This window comes from Carlito syrichta, unplaced genomic scaffold, assembly GCF_000164805.1.
Source record: "Carlito syrichta isolate Samal-C Ts95f unplaced genomic scaffold, Tarsius_syrichta-2.0.1 Scaffold309762, whole genome shotgun sequence".
NCBI classification, from domain to species: domain Eukaryota; kingdom Metazoa; phylum Chordata; class Mammalia; order Primates; family Tarsiidae; genus Carlito; species Carlito syrichta.
Window position 1 is genome coordinate 554,996 of NW_007253858.1, and position 20,165 is coordinate 575,160.

Genomic DNA, 20,165 nt, shown 5'->3' on the forward strand with positions numbered 1-20,165 from the left:
ATTATCCTCAGACAGACAAAGAGGAGGGGAAAGAATGTTACAACTGGGAGGAAGGGCATGCAAATCAGGAAGGAACCCAGAGGAGATGGTTATGTGTGAAGGACAGGATGGAGGAGATTCTTGGCAAATAGCCAGATCATGAACAGTCTTCCAGGACATTGAGTATTTTGTTTCTATCAAATGGGCATTGGAAAAGCATGCTTAGTTTTCAAATAGAGAGTGATATGATCAGATTTGCCCTTTAGAAAAACCATTCTTTCTGGGCCGGAGGAGGACCAGAGCAGGCTAGGCTGGTAGCAACCATGAGCGACGTTGTGGCCTACCTTACCAGGGTGGTGGGATGGGATGAGAGATGGTTTTACATAGGTTGTTACATAGGTGGTTTTGATGGTTGTTTGACCATCAAGGGTGAATTCAGAAGACGTGATTCCCTGCCACATGGCATGAGTATCTCACTGGGGGTGGGATGCAAAACTACTTGGAGAGATATATAGAAGGGATAAAGATGAATTGATTCATTTGGGACCTTTGACAGCCTATAGGAGTACAAGAAAGCAGTTGGAAAGGTTATCAGGAGCTCAAAAATATAACTGGAGGTTTAGATTTTGGCATCATGGGCATATTATTGCTAATTGAAGTTACAAGTATTGACAAGATCACCCAGAGAGTATATGTGGCATCTGAACTGGAAGGATAAGAGTCCGATAGTAACTAAATGAGCATCTATTATGTTCTCCATACTCTTTTAGGAACTGGGGAGGGAGTAATGACCAAGGCCACACAGAAATGCTCTAGCCCTCATGGAACACGGGATCTCAGGGGAAAGTTTCCAAAGGGGGCAGAAGGAATAGGATTCAGTGCATCTCCCTTTTCCCTGACCCCATCACACCCATCTTCACTTGTTCAGTCTCCACGTAGGCTTCCTGTTAGACAACCCCTGTCCTCCTGTCCTTGGAGGGAAGACCTGGTTTCTATCATTCTCTGTGAGTACCTTTGCATTTCTTCCATCCATGTGAAACTGAAAATGCAGTTATTTCCCTCTGGTACTGAGATGCAGAGAACCAAAGTTTATCTGCTTTTCTTACCCAAGTTAATCTGCTTTTCTTTGTCCTGAAATGCAGATACAGTTTCAGAGGTGCAGACTTTAAAATCAGGGTCCTCAGAACAGTAAGTGGTTGTAAATGCTAATAAACGCTGTGACCTTGGTGCTCTGGAGCTGACAGAAGGCTCATTAGCTCTGTGTAGCAGAACTAATCTTTATTGGCCTCCATGAGTCAGACCAGCAAAGCCTACAAGGGTTTTCTCTGGGGAGATGCTGTGGTCTGCAAAGAAAATGCTCCCTGCTCTGCACATATTTAAAGCATCTTGCCACTACATTCTCTACTAGTTTTCTCTTTCCAAGGTCAAAACTGAAGTGTTGTTTGTTTGTTTTTCAGTCTTTTTGTGCAAAAATGTAAGCTCTAGTTTATTTGATTGTTTCTTATGGTCCCTAGTATAGATGGTATCGTTCAGACTGAAAAAAGGCAAGATCCATTCTTAAATTTTGAAAGAAAATCGAAGGCTCACATATGCACATACGCATGTGGCATTTACACTGGAACCCAGTAACTTTTCAGTTCATGGTAAATGGGGAATCATTTAGCCATGGTCCATGGTAAAGAAGAAGTCATTTGAGGCATGGAAACCATTTTGCTGCTCAGAGGTATTTTATAAGCCAGGGTCACATATATAATAGCAAAGCTATTTAAGATCCCTTGAAAGTACATTAGATGTTTAATTTTAGATAATTCACTGTATATAAATGTTTAACTCCAAAAAAGATTGCCTTTGCTGCCTAGCAAAGTGGTCATGTCTAGATACACAGTCAGAAATTATTTTTTAAATTTAGTGTTTGTTTCAATCAGACATAGTTACTTAAATCTAGCAAGGTGGGGACAAGGAAGATACAATACATTCAGAAGCCATCTTGACTTTGATTCTTGGAGTTATCAGTTCCTTGAAATTATTCATACACTTGACTACTTCATTGTGCTCTGCTATTCTGCTTTCTCTTAACCAATACTTAATAGATACACAGGGTAGATCATAAAGCAAGCTAAACAGGTAGCTGTGGTACTTGAAGATGATGGGATGCCCTGGGTAATTCTGATGAACAGAATCCTGATGAACAGATTCTGATTTGGATTCCGATGAACAGAGTTCCAAAGCTAGTGCTTTATCCCTTGAGCTTGTGAGTTTGTCTCTGTTCAAAGACAAAACCCCCAAGGAAAGGTAATATTTTAAACGAATATAAGTCATTTCAGTTTGGTCCAACTTGAACGAGTAAGCAAAAGCCATCAATACAGAATATTATAAATCTATCTATGACCCACTCTGTCCTGTGTCCCTCCTGTCCCAATGAAGAGCTGTCCCTCCTCTACTCAAAAGATAAGGCTGTCTCTGTCCTTTGGGTCCCAAGCCCTCCTACCTTCTCAGGACTCCTGCACTATCAGTTGGGCCTCTCCCTCTTTATTTATTCAGCTGCTCAATTCTCCCCACCATCAATACCACTTACGAGGGCGGACCCAAAAACCTGGAACTTATTTATAAAAAATTGTACATTTATTCTTACATGTTTAAACTTCAGTCACCTTCAAAGTACTTTCTGTTTGGTGCAATACACCTATTGAGACACTTTTTTCACTGCTCCAAACAGTTTCTGAACTTGTCAATTTTGATACCTTTTAGTGTTTCTGCCATTTTTTGTTTCACCTCTTCCACATTGCCAAACTTTTCCCTGTGAGGACTTTTTTTCGATCCAGGGAAACAAAAAAGTCACTCAAGGTGAGATCAGGTGAATAGGGAGGGTGGGGCATGAGAATCATGCCATCTTTGGTCAAAAACTGAACACAGTGCGGTGTGGGCAGGTGCACACATAAATCACCCATCAATGAAATGGGCAAACACATTGAAAGAATCTCCAGGAAAAAAATCACTGAAACCAAATGCAGCCTCTCACAACAATCCTTGCTGCTATACCGATGCCGATGGATTCCTAGAGCACTCACCTAGTGAGGGAAGCCTATACTACAAGGGGCCTGCCCTCCAAAAAATAATTCCGGGTTTTTGGGGGTCCCCCTTTATAATCTGGATTATTTCCATTAAACATGCTTCTGGCCGGGCTCAGTGGCTCAGCCTGTAATCCCAGCACTTTGGGAGGCTGAGGCGAGTGGATTGCCTGAGCCCACGGGTTCAAGACCCGCCCGGGGAACTTGGCGACACCTCGTCTCTACAATAAATCAAAAATTAGCTGGGCGTGGTAGCACACGCCTGTAGCTCCGGCTACTTGGAAGGCAGAGGCAGAAGGATTGCCAGAGCCCAGCAAGCCGAGGCTGCAGTGACCAGGAGCATGCCACTGCACTCCAGTCTAGGCGACAGAGTGAGACTCCAACTCAACAACATCAACAACAAAGCTTCATTTTCTCCCATTAAAAATACTCCACCAGCACCTCCAACCTTCTCACTCCCCTCAAAGCTAGACTTCCCAGAAGAGTTCTCCATGCCCGTTGTGTCCATTTTCCCCACTTTGTTCTCAGCCCTCTCCAATCTGGCTGTTGTTCCCAGCCCACAGGAGCTCTGGTGAGATCAGTAACAGCCTCCATGGTGCTAAACCCAGTGGGCAATTTTTCAGACTTCATCTGACCTTCCAGTGGCAACCAGCACTCTTTGTTGACATGTTCATTTCTTACTTTTAACTGAAAGATTGGCAGAGAGGTCAAAGGAAACAGAGTTAATTTGGGAAACAAAGAATCGTGACTGAAGTACACAGACTACACTGAATCAGGGCAGCCCTGAATAGCGTTCCACAGGCAAGGGCAGGTGAGATTTTTTTATAGGGGATTTTCACCAAAAAAATTCTTTCCTAACCATGCTCGGTGGCTTGCACCTGTAATCCCAGCACTTTGGGAGGCCAAGATTGGAGGATTGCTTCAGCCTAGGAGTTTGAGATCACAAAAAGCTCTTTTCAGAGGCAGTTTATTGAGTGGGCAGAAGTCCTAAATGACAAACCCACTCTGACTAGTTAGTTAACGAGGGTACTCTCAGCTGAGAGGTGTTAGAGGCCAGTACATACTGACATCAGTTTTTTATCCAAGTCTGTTGGAATATTCTGTGGTTTGACCTTTAGCAAGTGTGAGTACAATGCTCACACAATCTTCCAACTCCTCTTTAGAAAACAGCCTCGGTTACTGCATTTTCTTTCATATCGTTTTGCTTCTATGATCAACATACTAGTTTTTATCGTACCTCCAAGAACTGCTCCTCCTCTGACTTTTTGGCCAGTTCATCCTCCTTAGTCTGTGCATTAAATATTGGAATTCAACAAGTTTCCATCCTAAGCCCTCCCCTTTTCTCTTTTTTTTTTTAATTTTAAAGATGTAGGGTACAAGTCAGGTTTAGGTGCATAAGTGGTCTATGTACAGGGCCTCCCACTGGTCTTCACTTCACCTGGTTTAGGATTGGGTACCCTTAGTGAGGTAATATGATCCCCCCCACCCCCCTGGCAGTGCTGCCCTCTTCTCATTGTCTACTCTCTCCATACTCATGGCTTCAAATACTTTTATATTACAGAATCCTCACAAACTTATATCACTGGCCTAGACCTCTCCTGTCCACTGAGCTAAATATATCCCGCTGCCTACTTGATAGCTTCATTTGGATGTCTCAGAAGCATTCTGACTCAACAGATCCAAACTCAAAGTCATGGTTTCCTTCCACTCTTCCCTCACATTCCTCCAAACTACCTTGGTTCTCTTGCAGTGTCCTCGCCTCAATGAATGGCATTCCCGTCTGTCCAGCTGTATAAATTAGGAAAGAGATATCCTGTACACCTCCTGCCTCTCCACCTTTATGTGCTATGTCTGCACAACTACCTAAGAACTTGCACATCTACCACCACAACCTAGTCCAAGCCACCATCATCTTCCACAAAGGGCGCCAAGCCTCCTGAAGACTCTCCTCAAATTGCCTCTTGCCCACACCAATCCTTTCTGTGGACAAATGTGATCTTTTATTTTATTTTATTTTTGAGTTGGGTCTCACTCTATCATCCAGGATGGAATGCAGTGGCATGATTATGGCTCACTGAAGCCTTGATCTCCTGAGCCCTGGGGATCCTTCTGCCTCTGCCTCCTGAGTAACTAGGACTACAGGCACACACCACCTCCAACTAATGTTTTGATTTATTGTTGAGACGAGGTCTCACTATGTTGCCTAAGCTTGTCTTGAACTCCTAGGCTCAAGCAATCCTCCTGCCTCAACCTCCCAAAGTGCTAGGATTACAGGCCTGAGCTACCATGCCTGACCCCAACATGATCTTTTGCGATAGTAAATCTGATTGTGCTCATGGGCTATCCTCACCCACCCTAAAACTTAAACTCTTCAGTGGCTTCATATTACTCTGAAAAAAGAAGATCAAAGTCCTGAAGGCAACTTCCAGAACCCAAAGTGTCTGGCCCCTGCCCTCCTTCCCACCATCCTTATCTCCTTGCTCTGCCCTAAAGAGAGCATCCTTCTTCCATCCCTGAGCCCTGGTAGTGTCATTCCCTTGCGATAGCTACATTTGACATTCATGTCTGTGGCTATGATTAATGACTGCCCCTCCCCCCCACCTAGTCTTCTCAATCCCAAGAAGAGCAGGTATTTGCTCTGGTTTTCCTTATCATGATACCCTGGTGTCTAACGCAAAACCCAGCACAGAGCTAAGTAATTTGTTAAGTGAATGAATGAATTGACATTGAATGTGACTGAGTCTCTAGAAATCTCTAAGAGCGCGTCTTGGTAGGAATGTGTCCGGGGAAAAGGGATGACATAATCCCAGGGACTTGAGAGGGGAGGGGTCCGGGAAGTAAAGTCAAGACAGCACCACACTTTGTCTCCTCCACAGTTCTACCTCACACCTAGCCAGCCCCACTTCCACATGGCTACTGAGCAGTGTTTGCCTGACTCAGCCCTGGATGGCCAACTGAGAGGCTGCGAGGATCTGCCATGCCTTCTAAATTGGCAGTGAAAGTCCATGGCCAACTTGCTTATTGTTTTGAGGATGTTGTATTATATGCTGGCTCCTTGGAAATGGTTGGTCCAGTTTTACCATGCGTGTTATAGTTACTGGCATGCACCTCCAGGCTTTGCGCTCCTTAAGAGTAAGCCTGGCTCTCCACAGGACTCTCAGTCCGAGTTGGGTAGACTGGTGGATGAAAGACTTAGGAAAACCAGGACTGGGATTCTTATAACTTGAGGATCTCATCCAGGCATCTCAAACTCAGAAGCCCTCAGGAATGACTGTGAAAAAGGACAGCAGGACAGATGTAAGTGTGCTCATGTGTACTATCTGAGTGAGCACTGGAACCTGGGTTCACTGGACCGCACACACCCTATCTAAAGGCATTCAGGTGCAAAAACAGTATAACCTCTGAGCATGGCAAACAGAGCTGGGAGAGTCAAATCCAGTGCCCCAGATGTCAGTGTGCATCCTCTGAGTATTGTGCTTATGGCAGACAGAATACTGACTCCCCATAAGTTGTCCACATTCTAATCCCTAAAAACAGTATAACCTCTAAGCATGGCAAAGAGAGCTGGTAGAGTCAAATCCGACGCCCAAGACATCAGCATACATCTTCTGAGTATTGTGGTTATGACAGATAAAATATTGACTCCCCATAAGTTGTCCACATTCTGATCCCCACCCAAATCTATGAATATGTAGCCTCCCATGGCAAAGAGGACTCTGCAGCTGAGATTAAGTTAAGAATCTTGAGTTAAAGATTAAATGAATTCACCTACATACAGTGCTTAGAACCAGTCCTGTATATTATAGACATTAAGCCAGCATTAGCTTATTCAATTCTTTTTTACAGAGCAAATAACATAGGCCTACCAGGGTCCGATACCTTGTCCAAAGCAAGCAGGTTCAGAGAGAGCCAAGATTAGAACCCAAATCCCCTAATCCTGAGCTATTTAGTGCATTGTCATTACAATATTATTTTTCCTACCGAATCTCATTTTCAAAGTCAAAGCAACATTATAGTACATGCCTTTCTGGAGGGTGTGGCTACATTTTATGGCTATGATTAGCCTTGTTCTCAGACCCTTTTGAGAGAATTGAAGCATAGATAATCTCATTTAAACTCATGTGTGTTTGACTATAAGTCAACCTACTTAATATAAACATAATTTTCTCTGGCTAGAGTTCAGTTGCTTATAGTTTTTACCTCAAAGAATGACCCATAAGAAAACCAAAAAGGCCAGCACAGAGTCAGGCACCATGTCTGGTGATGGAATCAGTGGGCCAGACAACCAAAGTCAATGAGGGAACTTTCTACAGACACTTGGCATAAGACTCCAAAATATTGGCCTGACCTCTGAGATGTAAACACCACTTGAATATACAGAGCTTGTCCAAAACGTGCCGCCCCCAAAACTCTAGCTTGATTTGAAGCCTGAGTATCACCAAACCATCCCATAGGTGGCTTGCACACCTTATAAAAGAAACAAGTATTCTTAGGGAAGATAAGCTGTGAAGTGAGAAAAAACTGCTGAAAAAAATCATTCAAAATGGAGTCAACAAGCTGCATTCCAGACGTATGACAGCAGCTCATGCACTTGTATAATCACCACTTTCCTCCTGCAGTATGTGAGAATGCTATTTTAGAAAGGACTTAAAGACTACCACATCCAAATTTAGATCCTCTAATACTGTGAATTTCCAAAATACACAGCTGGCCCTTGTCAGTGGGGTTAAAGAATGCCTTAATGGGTAAAGGAAAAAAAAAAACTGGTTTTTTTCTCTCTACCCTGGCACTTAACATGGCACATTTCTGTGACCAGATGTGTGTGGAGGACTCACCAAGCAGTCCTCCTGCAGACACAAATTTAGTATCCTATAATTCAGTTCAATTCTGACACTTTCTACCTGCACAGTGTCAGATCCCACAGGTTAAGGGTTCAGTCCCATAGGACTGCCACCATTTCAGATACCTATCCCAGGTAGTAGGGTTGTCATCTATACTTCTGACCGGCTGGCCATAAATTGGGCTTCCCACACTCCCTTCCTTGGGCTTAATTAATTTGCTAGGACAGCTCACAGAACTCAGGGAAACACTTTACTTGTGTTTACCAGTTTATTATAAAGATTACAGTTGAACAGCCAGATGAAGAGATGAGCAGGGCAAGGTATGGGGTGGACAGAGCTTCCCTGCACTTTGGGTGCTACCCTCCCAGCACCCTTACATGTTCAGCAACCTGGAAGCTCATCAGATCTTTTCACCTCCAGCCCCCACACTCTCCCTACCTCCCTGCTTCCCACCTGAGAGCTCCAGTCCTTTAACCACTTGATCTTCCTGGTGACCAGCCCCATCCTAAATCAATTCATTAGCATAAACTCAGATGTGATCTAAAGGGACTCATGAATAACAACAGACCCTCCTGTTACTCAGGGAATTCCATGGGTTTTAGGTGCTCTGTGCTAGGAACCTTCAGCAAAGACTAACTGTATTTTATATTATACCACTAGGATATTTTGAAGAAAAAGGAATAATAAGTGTGAAAATGTTCTCATAAACTTAGCAAGACTTGGGTTTTTATGTGTTTTTCCAATAGTTTTAGGGTGCTGTAGATTTTACAGGCAGGTATCTGACCAAAAGTCCTTTCTCTGGCATCTATAGGATATGTGGTAATGACACTGGAGTGTTACGGAAGCAATTGTTTTTTGGCCCAGGGCAAAAAAGAGAAATACAAATGACACAAGCCATGGATTTAAAATAGGGTCATCACCAGGCATGGTGGCTCACATCTATATTCCCAGCACTTTTGGAGGTGGAAGGGAGCGGATTACCTGAGCCCAAGGGTTGGACACCAACCTGGCCAAATTGGCAAGACTTCATCTCTATAATAAATCAAAAAATTAGCTGAGCATGGTGGCATGCTCCTGTAGTTCCAGCTACTTGGAAGGCTGAAGCAGAAGGATAGCCTGAACCCAGCAGATGGAGGCTCGGTAGCCATGAGCATGCCACTGCACTCCAGCCTGGGCAACAGAGTGAGACTCTGACTCAAAAAAAGAAAAGAAAATAGTCATCCCTCAGCCTCCTGAGAGATGGGTTCCAGGACCCCCACAGGTAGCAAAATCCACAGATGCTCAAACCCCTTATATTAAATGGTATAATATTTGCATGTAGCCTACTTACATCTTCCTGTATACTTTTATCTCTAGGTTACTTCTAATACCTAATTCAATGAAAATGCTATGTAAACAGTTGTTAGGCTATATTGTTTCTTATTTGTATTATTTTTATGATTGTATTTTTTTATTAATGTTTTCTATGGTTAGTTGGGCACACAGATGTGGAACGCATGAGGGTAGGTTGTCATTATACCTGGAGACTACATATATTTTCACTCTAGGCTTGCTCTTCAGACTCCATGATATAAACTGTACATACCAGTTTCTGGTACTCAGAGAGGGACTGCAGCTTTCACAACTAGGAGAGCACTCCTCTCTACCCCCTAGGTCCCAATGGAGGACTCTGAGAAGCCTAAAATTCCTTCCACAATATTCTCATCTCACACACACCTCATCCCAGTGGGTGAAGCAGCAAGCTGTGTAATCACAGGATTGTTAAATAATTACCAAGTGCTTCAAAAGTCCGGTTGTGTCTGTTTATGCTCAGGTCCACTGAGCTTGTTTGTTGAGCATTTCTGGGACTTTATGCAGGCGTTCTCCTCTTGGGTGCCATACCCCCTCTCGCTACTTCTGTCACTAGGTGCCACCCATTGTCTGTCCCTGCCTTCTACCATTGCATCATCACACGTTCGTACCCTGGCTATGATGTTTCTCTTGCTACGGCTAAATCACATCCCGGACAACCGGAGTGTCATTTCTGTCCCTGTTCACTTGTCATCCCGTGTCTAATAAGGCTCTGGTGCTGAGGGGTTGGTACCAGAAGAAGAGCAGCTATTGTTATTTGCACACAGACATGCTCTCTCACATCTCCCTGGGGCTATGAGCCTCTTTAGGTTCCAACTGCATAGAAGTGGCAAGAGGTAACCTCTAGCCTCAAGGGAGGGAGAGAGGCAAGAGGCCATGATCCCCAAGTTAGGAGGCCACAGGAAAGAAAGGGACTTCTGTGAAGAGAAGAGTCGAGTCTAAGTTGCAGTTCACTTGCCTGAGGACACTGGAGGAGCTGGGCTGGGGAGGGGCTGTTGGAGGGAGGAGGGCGGGGGTCAGCCGGCGTGTCATGACGCACGCACGTGCCTTTCCTGGGCTTGAAATTGAGGAACTGAGGAGGAGGCAGTGGGGAGAGTCAGTCTTTCAGGGCACAGGATGGAACAAGAACTCCAGCCACTGGCTCTGTCTTATGTATCTACAAGGGCCGAGGAGATTAATGACCCAAGGAGGATATGATATGGTCCAAAAACTTTTCCTGGATTTTTTCCGTAGGCGGCTGAGCCAGAGGCCAACTGCGGAGGAACTGGAACAGAGGAACATCTTGAAACGTAAGTGACTAAGCCCCTGGCAACTGCTGATATTTTGTGGTGGCTTTTGTGACGATTTAATTGTAGACCACAAGATTTCTGCCTTGTGCCTGTGCAGAAACAATTGAAAGCCCCTCTAACTGTTGAGGCTTCGCCCTTGTTAGAACACCAAAGAGGACCTCCCCATAGAGAGGCAAATTTCATTCCACTTTGTTCTTTAGATACTTACAGATTATAAGCAGAACCTTTCATTTAGTGAGTTGTAAAGTCAGAGACAAGCTAGAAAATTAGAGAGAACTTATTCTTTAGTAATTTTGAGTGAGAGTCAGCTTTAAACAAAAATTGGCTTAACAACAGCAGATATGGTATGGGTGGCTAAAATAAGGGAACTGGCCATTTGAAAACTGGGACTAGAAAGCATGACTTTGTATCACAGCTGGCTGCTGTTGATAAAATCCCTCATCCCTTTGAGCCTTACGTTTAAAGTCTAAGAAAGCATTTCCAAGGGAAAAATGCTTTGTGTCCATCTCTCAGGATTTTCCCAGCTGGCCAGTGGCATGCCTGCCTGATGCGCTCATTCAAGAAAAACTGGCTGTCACTGATGCTGCAGACAAAAATAATAATAATAATAATAATGAGCCCCTTGTTTGGTTCAGGACACAGAGATATTAGAGTATGTATAGAGAATCCACTTTGTGCCAAAAAGAAAAAAGAATGTAAAATGCTAAAAGAAACATTTCCTAGACTCCACTATACCTCAGTTTAGTGGTGGATATTAAATAATTAAAAAATCAAACTACTCTATTCACAGCTACCTGATCATTGCTACCATTCTCATCAATACTTTCCTCAAGAGAGTCAACAAATAATATTTTGTTTAATTCATGACCCTGTCTCCCCCGCCCCCCAGGACACTTCTAATTTCTCTCCAGAAAAGAGAAACAGATACTATGCAGAGTTTTCTAGAAATGCTATGCTGTGGACACACACACCCCACCATCAATCACATGAAACCCCAGCTTGAGGGATGGGGCGTTTCCACTTAAAACACAGTGAAATGTTCTTGATTTTGCCTTTCTACCATGTTCTCTGTGGTCTCGTGACTTAGTTGGCATAACGTGGTTTGCCGAGCGTTAGTGCTGGATTCCGGCTGTGGGGGAGGCCTGTCCCTCCAGAGTGACCATCCCCTTGGCTCTCCCTTGATTGCATCCTTCTCCACAGCAGCTGCCACTTCTCCAACTCTCAGTGGAAGTTATTTTCATGACTGGGCTTCCTCAGTCCTGAGTGCACCTCACGCATCCCCTAGGTCTCTAGGAATTAATATGTGTGTTTTTCCAACCAAGGGTGCCCTTATACTTTTTCACGCATAACACTCTATATAATGAAATTAGAGCTTTCTCAGAGGATTTCCAAGGTTGGGGAAGCATTTGGCTTAATGACGTCCCCTTTCTGCTCCAATCTGATACTTGAGCCACTGTAACTTTTCATTGTTGGAGAGAAAGAAAAACAGAAAGGTGAGCCCGTATTCCTAAATTCAGAAGTCAGGTAAACATGCTTCCTTCTCTCTTCTACCAGCCCCCACTACCCCGCCCTTCCCCCTCCACACATACCTAACGTGAATCTGTTTTCTGAGGGATCTCTATAAAACTTGCAGGACCTTACTCTACCTGTGGCCTTTGAATGAGGCCTAAATTCAAAGAAACAACAAACCTCTGGGGGTTATTAGGTTTTAGAAAACAGTGCTTATCACAACAAGGGCAAGTTCTCTGGAAAGAAGTCTAGAATCCCCCAGCTCGCCTCCAGACTCTTGAAGGATCAACTTCTACCTCTGGTTCACCCAGATCCAGATCCCGGGAGATCACAGGCAGGTGCCTTGTGCTTGGGTTTTCCTGCCATCTAAACCTGGGGGCTTAAATTCAGGTGACCAAAGGGGAGTTTTAAAAGATTGTTCCCACAGTTCTTTTATTCTATTCCCTCTTCCTTCTTGTCCTAGTCAAGTAGTTGCAAATGAAAGAACCGTTGACTAAATTCAAACAGGTTGACCGTTTCACAATTTCAAGACTTTTCAGAAATGAACTTGGTTTTCCCATAGGTTCCTATTTTTCCCTGCATCCTGGATCTTTGTTCTCCTATGTATATTTTTAAATTTAATCCATTTTGATTGTTAAACGAGAAATATCTAGAGATATAAGAAAACATCCTCAAACAATTTGTTCTAAAACTTTTTTCTGGGCTTTTGATCATTTGAGGAACTACTCAGTCTGGGGTAATAGAGAGCAGGGGACAGACGTCATGGCTCAACAGCGGGGCTTGGAGAGTCTGACTTTGATTTCCTGCCCCGCCCTGCCCAGCCCAGTCAGTAGCTCTTGCTTTGTCCGGCAGCCAATGAGGCCCTGCGCACGTCTGAACACATAATGGACACTCTGATGGTGACAGCTATAATGATGACATCATGGATCTTCCCTGGTCTCTCTTCTCAGTTGCCTAATGGGGTTGTCTTGGTAGCATCTGCCTGAGAATTCATGACTCTAGGTTTGTAAATGGCTTTGAACTAAAGGTAGAGATTCCATAGGTGGTAACTTCTGGTCCTGCCCCTCAGAGCACCCTAAGAAAAGCACTTAGGAGACGAAGACTCCATGCTTGGTCAGCTCTGGTACAGGATGCCTGCCTTCATGGCTCGGAAGGGTCCTGTAGAGGCTGGAGTCTGAGGCCAGTAACGAGAAGGAGGGTGGGCTGCTGACATGAGACAACAGGAAAAGACCTATTTGTCTAACCAGTGTGCAATGTAGGGTGGAACTAGTCACTTAATTCCCCTGGGCTTACATATCTTCATTTAGAAACCAAAAGTGATAGACTGGGTAGTCTCTAGGGCTCCCTGTGGCCCTCATATTCTGTGCTTCTGTAAATTTTAACCATGTGCCCTCTAGCTGCCCCTCCAGGCATCTGACATCCAGACCTTCCTTCTTTCCATCCTTTCTCCCACTTGCAAATGCCACTCCCTGGGGGCTCCCTTTTTACAGTCTGCCTCCTGATTCATTCTCTAATAGATTAGTTCATACTAAGATATTAATGGCTGACTGGTTTAATAGGTTTTATCCCAGTGAAATTTGCATTTGTACAAACGTTGCTGTCTGAGGTCTCCTTTCTTCCGGATCTTGCTGTCTGCTTCCCAATTTATCTCTGATAGATTAATTCATACCAAGCTCTTAATGGCTGACTAGTTTTATGGGTTTTTATCCAAGAAAAATTTGCATGTTTAAAGAAAACTCCGGGAGGGAGATAGGATCTCTGAATCCAAAGGAAGGTGCTTTGATGGTAGGTGTTTTAGTCACTTGAGGCAGGGTGTAGCAGGGATCTCTAGTGACCCCATCTGCAGCACAATGTGAACGTCTCTTGCACTGCCTTCATACAAGGTCCTTATCCTCACATCCAATCTGAAAGTGTCAGCCAAAATCCTGAGTTCTGATCAAAACTCCTGCAGGAGGTGTCATCACCTTCCACATGTGTTGGCTGTGGCCTTGGGTGCTGCCCTCAGGGCTGCCAAGAAGAGGAGGGTGACACAGTTGTCAGAAGGTCCTCACTCCTTTTCTGTGTACGGGGGTTTCCTTACTTTAAAGACCTATCCCATACTGAGACAACCTGAATTGCAAGTGTGCACCAATACCACAAACAGTTTATCAAAATAGAATTTAACAACTGTGATTTCAAAATGAGAGAACAGGTATCCATGGACAATTGTAATGCACTCTATGCCAAGATCAACTTGTGGTTTTCTTTTACTAATGCCATTTGAAATTCAGCGGCTGAGAATCATAGGCCTTCTTGATATGAGTTGACTTCCATGAATTTTTCTCGAGTCTGACAATACAATGCGGATATTTCTGCTTCCACAGATATCAAGGAATCCTTCCAAGGCCCAGAAGGGAAATGGACTACCCAAAGTTATTCCATTGCTTAAAAGGAGGAATAAACCCAGATTTTCTGCCCTTCAAATCCCTGCTCCCTTCCCCAGACCCTCTTACCTACAGCTCTTTAAAAATCTTATGAGTAAGTCATATTAAGCTGAGAACATTTAGGATCTAAAGTCTACTCTCCTAAGGCACTCCTTCAAAGTCTAAATGCAGGCAATTGTGTCCCACAATCTGGCCTCACACATACTCTATGGACTTCTTGGAAGATTCAAAGAATTAATGGACTCAGGGTTTGCGAAAGGTGAGCGTTTTGAAATTCCATTTAGGGCAGCCAGACTGGCACCAGACCTTGGCCCTGCCTTGTTTTGTTCCTGCTTTTGTTCTCACCCTGCAATGTGCCGTACACAAGGATCACATTACAGTCAGTTCCCTTCAGTGGCTGAGGGGCTGAAGAGGGGGAGTGAGTGAGCCCCAAGTCTTGTCCAAAGAAGGGAGCCTTACTTCTCCCGAAATACTCGTGTCCCTGCCGTGAGCACCCCACTCTCTTAAAACCTACTTCCCTGCCTTGCACCCACATTTCCCAACCCAACGTCTCTGCCTGGGAGACTCAAAACACCGTGTGCATCAAGGAAACAAATTGAAAGGTCAACCCGCTCACCACCATCTTAAAATAATGCAGGTAGTTAAGGGTGGCCAGGGGATGGGACAGGAACTCTTCCCCTTCTTAAACTGAGGTAACTGCAAAGGTTCAGAGGATGTACCTGTGCATAGCAGCATTGTTTACTGGAATCAAAAGCATCTTCCATATTTCTTTCAGCTCGGAATGAACAAGAGGAACAAGAGGAGAAAAGAGAGATCAAAAGGAGGCTAACCCGGAAGGTGAGATGGCGCTCCATGCCGAGAGCTGGAACAGGAGGGGGTGGGCCGCCTGCCACACCTTTGCCCTCTGCTGGTTTAAAAAATTTCACTACAATCATATTAAGCAATCAGAAATCCATGATCAAAATCAGTAGTGGAAATGTAACACAGCTATTTGCTATAACCCTGGGAAAGTATGGATTTGCCTTCTCCTATACTATCCTTTCCCTATTAATTAAGAACTATTTCCTGAAGGTTGTTAAGTTTATTAAAGAGAAATCATTAAAAAGTCAAAAAAAAGATTTGACTTTATTATGCTAAATCTAAATTGAATTACTGAATTAGGAAAATGCCAGAGTACTGATAAATTTAATATAGATGTTTGAAAAGCATTTAGATGAAAGTCATAAGGCTGGAATTTTTTTATATGCTTTTAACCCCAAAATAAATAGTTTGGTAGTACAATGAATACCCAAATGCATCTCACTTTCCATGAGTGGCCTCTTTAATAATAAACTCATCATTGAGGCTATTTTTGGACGATGTTGAAAAGTTTAATTAATTGATGACACACAAGATATAATACTGTCTTCTGTCTGACTAAGTCAAAGTGTTTTTAATCAGCCTCCTACGGTGACCATCTTGAGAGAAAGATACTCAGACCTTAGAAACGGTTAAGAGACCCATTAAGATTAATTTCTAAAAGGTTTAGTAATGGGTTTTTCTCTCTAGAAATATTATGCAAAGGAAGAAATTCAGAGATCCTGATATATCATACCAATTATGAAGGTGATGGTTTGTATTTCTCAGCACTTTCTCTCCCTAAGAGCATCCCAAACACCTGGTGGCAAGCCAAATGCCAACCCAGTTAATAGGAGTAGGCTTAAACAAGTGCCTGAATGGTCAGGTGACTGGCTGCATCATTACCTTGGTGAGGACTAGAATGAGAACTAAGTGACCTCATCAGCCCAGTCTCACCCCAGTTAAGAAGACTTACTTATATCCTTAAGACCACCCAGCCTTGGGATGCAGGGGGACATTTTTTCCTGAGACTGACTAGTAATGTGGGCCAAGGAGATGCGTTATCTTGTTCTGATTGTGTCCTTGACATGACAGGGACATGAAAAAGACACTTGTGGTAATTCCTCATTTCTGATACAGAACAATTTAGACATTCAGAAAAAAATGTTTAAATCAGATTTTCATCAAGTTCTTTGGAGTTGGTTGCTGGAACCCCAGATTTTCTAAAACTTTCAGGTTCCTTGCTTTATAGAAAAATACTAAGACCTATATTTAATTTTTATTCCTAAAAAAGTTTATATGATTTTGCAGAGAAAAACTTGACTAATCGCGTATCTTGGCAGTAGATGAGGGAAGAGGGCTTCTTTCCACACTCATCTCCCTAAGGTGGATGACACTAGAATAGTTATTCCCAAATAGCCCCCAGTTTTTGGAGTTCTCCAGGATAAGATAATTGTCTCTTTTTACCTGGTCACTTCTCCTACCTTCCCCTGAGGAAATGGCCTTGGAATTTCAGCATTTGCCCTCCCCTGAGACAGGCTTGGGAAATAGAAATAATTAGCCTGAGTGGAGAGATACCTGCTTGTAAGGGAGAGACTGGAAGAATACTTTTTTTTTTTTCCAGCAGAAGTGGGTGCCTGCTAGCAGGTAGGGAACTCATGTCACTTCCGGCCTTGGGCAAGTTTGTTTCCTCTTGAGCCTTTGTCACACCAAGACCAGAGATGCCAGTGATGGTGGCTGCTTTTCAGTTACTGACCTTTGGCCCAAGGATTTCCTCAATATAGTTCTATTTAATTTTAATGCACTCATGAGAAAAATAAAAAACAAAACATCATAGCTAAGGCTGATAGCAACAGATTAGTCACTTTCTTCAACCAAATTAAAACTAATCTAAAAATCATATGCTTTGTCTTTTAAAAACATTCCTGCCCTCCCCTTTAAAAGAAAAAGAAAAGCTAGCCAGCTAAATGGTTGGATGAATGGATACATAGATGGGAGGAAGGGAGGAAGGAAAGAAATAGACTTGGGTACAGGTTGTATTAATAGTGGAATTTGGGACTCAATGAATTGACTCTTCTTTTTAGTAATTGGTTGCACATGATAGTATTGCTGCTATACACTGATACAAATGCTACCATCCGCTCCTCCCTACTCCTTCTTCCAGCCCGTCATCTCCCAAAGACCTGGCTTTGATATTTTCATAGGAGCCAAGGAAGAACCTCAAGTTCCAGGTGCCCCAAGGGCTCCAGCCAGCCCTAGGCCAAAGGCGTATCTTCTGAGCCCTTGCACGGTCAGGAGGCTGAGCCCATTCCTGCGGAGGAGAGTGTTGGTAGCCGTTGGTTAGTGGCAGGGTCCGTACACCACTTGGCACGACCAGAAGCAGCAACAGGTTCTATCTGTACTCCTTCCCTCCTAGTACGTGGGCGCAGAGCCTTCTCGATTTGGAAAAGTGATGTCTAAGGTCCCCTGGGACTCGGGCACGGAAAGCAGTCCCTGACCTACAGAGCTTAGACATCACTTTCTGTTCACTCCAGACTCTGCTATATAGACAGGCTATTAGTAAAATCTAGGTCACAATTTCCGGGAAGACAAATTTGAAAGTCAGGGCTTAGCAGCATTTCTTGTGTCTTGGGACACTTAGAAAATAATACTTTTTGTCCACTACACTAGGCAAGCCCTGCTAGTCCTAAGTAACATCAGCTGGGGATTTTGAGTAGAAGTCAATATGGCAAATGTGGTAAACATTAAATGTCTTTTATATGTTGTAATTATAGTACAAAATCTGCACTCACATTTTGGAGTCAGGGTGAGTGCCATTTTTGTTTTCAGTGACCCCAGCCATTCAGCCTGAGAAGCCTGTGGTTTCCTGCAACAAGCCCATAATTATGCTAAAATGTTTTGTCCCAGGGAAACCACAGCTGCTTCAGAGAGACTGGAGCCACTTGAAGGAAGAGCTACATGCAGTCTAGACAAGTAGGCTTGATATCACAGCCCACTGAACCTCTGATCCCCAGAGCTTCTCACCCTTGGTCGAGAGGGAGTTGCAGGCCTGCCTTGATCCCGTCCAGAGTCTGGCAGTGCCTGTCGCCACTCTGTTCGACACCCACAGCAGTCATCTCATTGTGCTCTGCCAGTGTGGCAGCAAGTTGGCCTATTCTAGCGCCAGCCCCAGGTGTCTGGAAGCTGCATGATACATAGTCAGAACAGCCAGGGTAGTTTGGACTCAGTTGTGTTTGTTTTATAGGCCCGAGTGGAAAGATTCTATCAGACTACATCTTCTATTAATAGAATTAAACATAGTCTAAGACTTGGAGGGAAAATTGCTTTTAAATGACATTGGCTGAACGTCAATTGACAGCGTCTGAAAGACAGCAGCGGTGTCGCTCTAGGAGAAATAAACCTGGTGGCAAGAAGAGATAATAGAAATGTCAGCCTTATGTTGTTAAAGTATAGTGGAAGGATGCTCCTGGGTAGTATCAGGAGATGGCGAAATAAATATGAACCCTCCTTTTATTTGTTTCAACCCTCATTACTGCAGTTCTTCACTGCAGAGCCTTCCAAAGAGGCCAGTCCTGAGTCCTCCTTGGCACAAATGCAGTCTTACCCTGTACTCATTCAGCTCTGCATTTGTTGACTGACTTTTCCCCTTGAACTTCTTGAGAAGGCCGTCAGCAGCATTTGCTCTGACCTCATAAGCCAACATACTCCCATCTCTGCAAACTCCAGTGTTGACACATACAATTTCTTTTATCTAAAACACACACAATGTACTACAAACCTATCTTGCAGAAAGCACTCAATGTGACACACAGATGTGGACTCACAAATCCAAAATAAAATAGTTGTATAAGGTCCCTGCCACCTGAGGGGAGTAGGACAGACATAGAAAAACCCACAACAGGCATCCACAGCCACACAGAAAGACTGCTTGGTATGAAGAGTGAGTTACAGCAATGTGATGGAGAAAGGGACTGTCCACCCTAAAGGCCTACAGGAAAATTGCAAGGGATAGCAAAGCTCTATCTTAGATCCTGAAAAGGTCCCTGTTCTGGAAAGTCAGGAACCCCGGGTCCCCACCCAGCCCTGCTCCTCCTTTGCTATGTGATATGTTAGTTGCCTCTGTGGACCTTCTTTTCCACAGCCACAAATTTAACAGACAAAACCAAGTAGTTGAAACCTCTTTGGCTGACTGGGTGCATCTTGCTCCCTCCCTGTAGCTCAGTCAAAGGCCCACGGTGGAAGAACTTCGAGAAAGGAAGATCCTCATCCGCTTCAGTGACTATGTGGAGGTGGCCGACGCTCAGGACTATGACCGCAGGGCAGACAAGCCTTGGACCCGCCTCACCGCTGCTGACAAAGTGAGCAGGGGGGCAGGCAGAGGGCAGAGAACGCCTCGTTGAGAGTGGGAAGCAGGTCCTCCCTTGGCTTTCCCACTTGGCTTGCCACCGGGAGCCTGTGAGGAGACCAGCCGCAAGGCCCCAGCCCGTCTCCATGACGGAGTCGGCTTTTTCCGGCATCTTGACCCCAGGGCTCCAGAGAAGGCACAAGACAGGTCATACTGTGCCCGCTTTGCAGGAGGCGGAAGGGCAGCCTGGGAGGCAGTGCTCAGAGACACAGAATGTCCCTGGAACAGACACAGGCAGTTCAAGGGCACAAGGCTCCAGGCTTACCACAGACCTTCCATGCAGGGAACACTGTCATCAGCTCCCAACAGGCGACTCACAAAACCAAAACAAGACCAAGTAGCTGTGTTTTCCTTTCTTGTAACCTAATGAGAGAAATAGGGCACAGATTACAGAGACTTTGCAAAGCATATCTCACTGTACTAGTCCCACATCAATTTAGGAACCAGAAAGAAAAATAATAATT

General features: G+C 44.2%; 1 protein-coding gene across 1 annotated transcript in view; it reads left to right on the forward strand.

Moving 5' to 3' along the window:
* The window catches only part of PHACTR1 (phosphatase and actin regulator 1), a gene marked incomplete at its 3' end in the record, with an annotated part of 311,794 nt that extends 292,140 nt beyond the window's left edge, over positions 1-19,654 (forward strand). Inside the window, exons 9-11 of the mRNA XM_021717449.1 lie at positions 10,472-10,527; positions 15,235-15,296; positions 19,514-19,654. Coding sequence (XP_021573124.1) covers positions 10,472-10,527; positions 15,235-15,296; positions 19,514-19,654 — 259 coding nt within the window. The remainder of the gene's footprint in view (positions 1-10,471; positions 10,528-15,234; positions 15,297-19,513) is intronic.
* Positions 19,655-20,165: the final 511 nt, after the last annotated feature.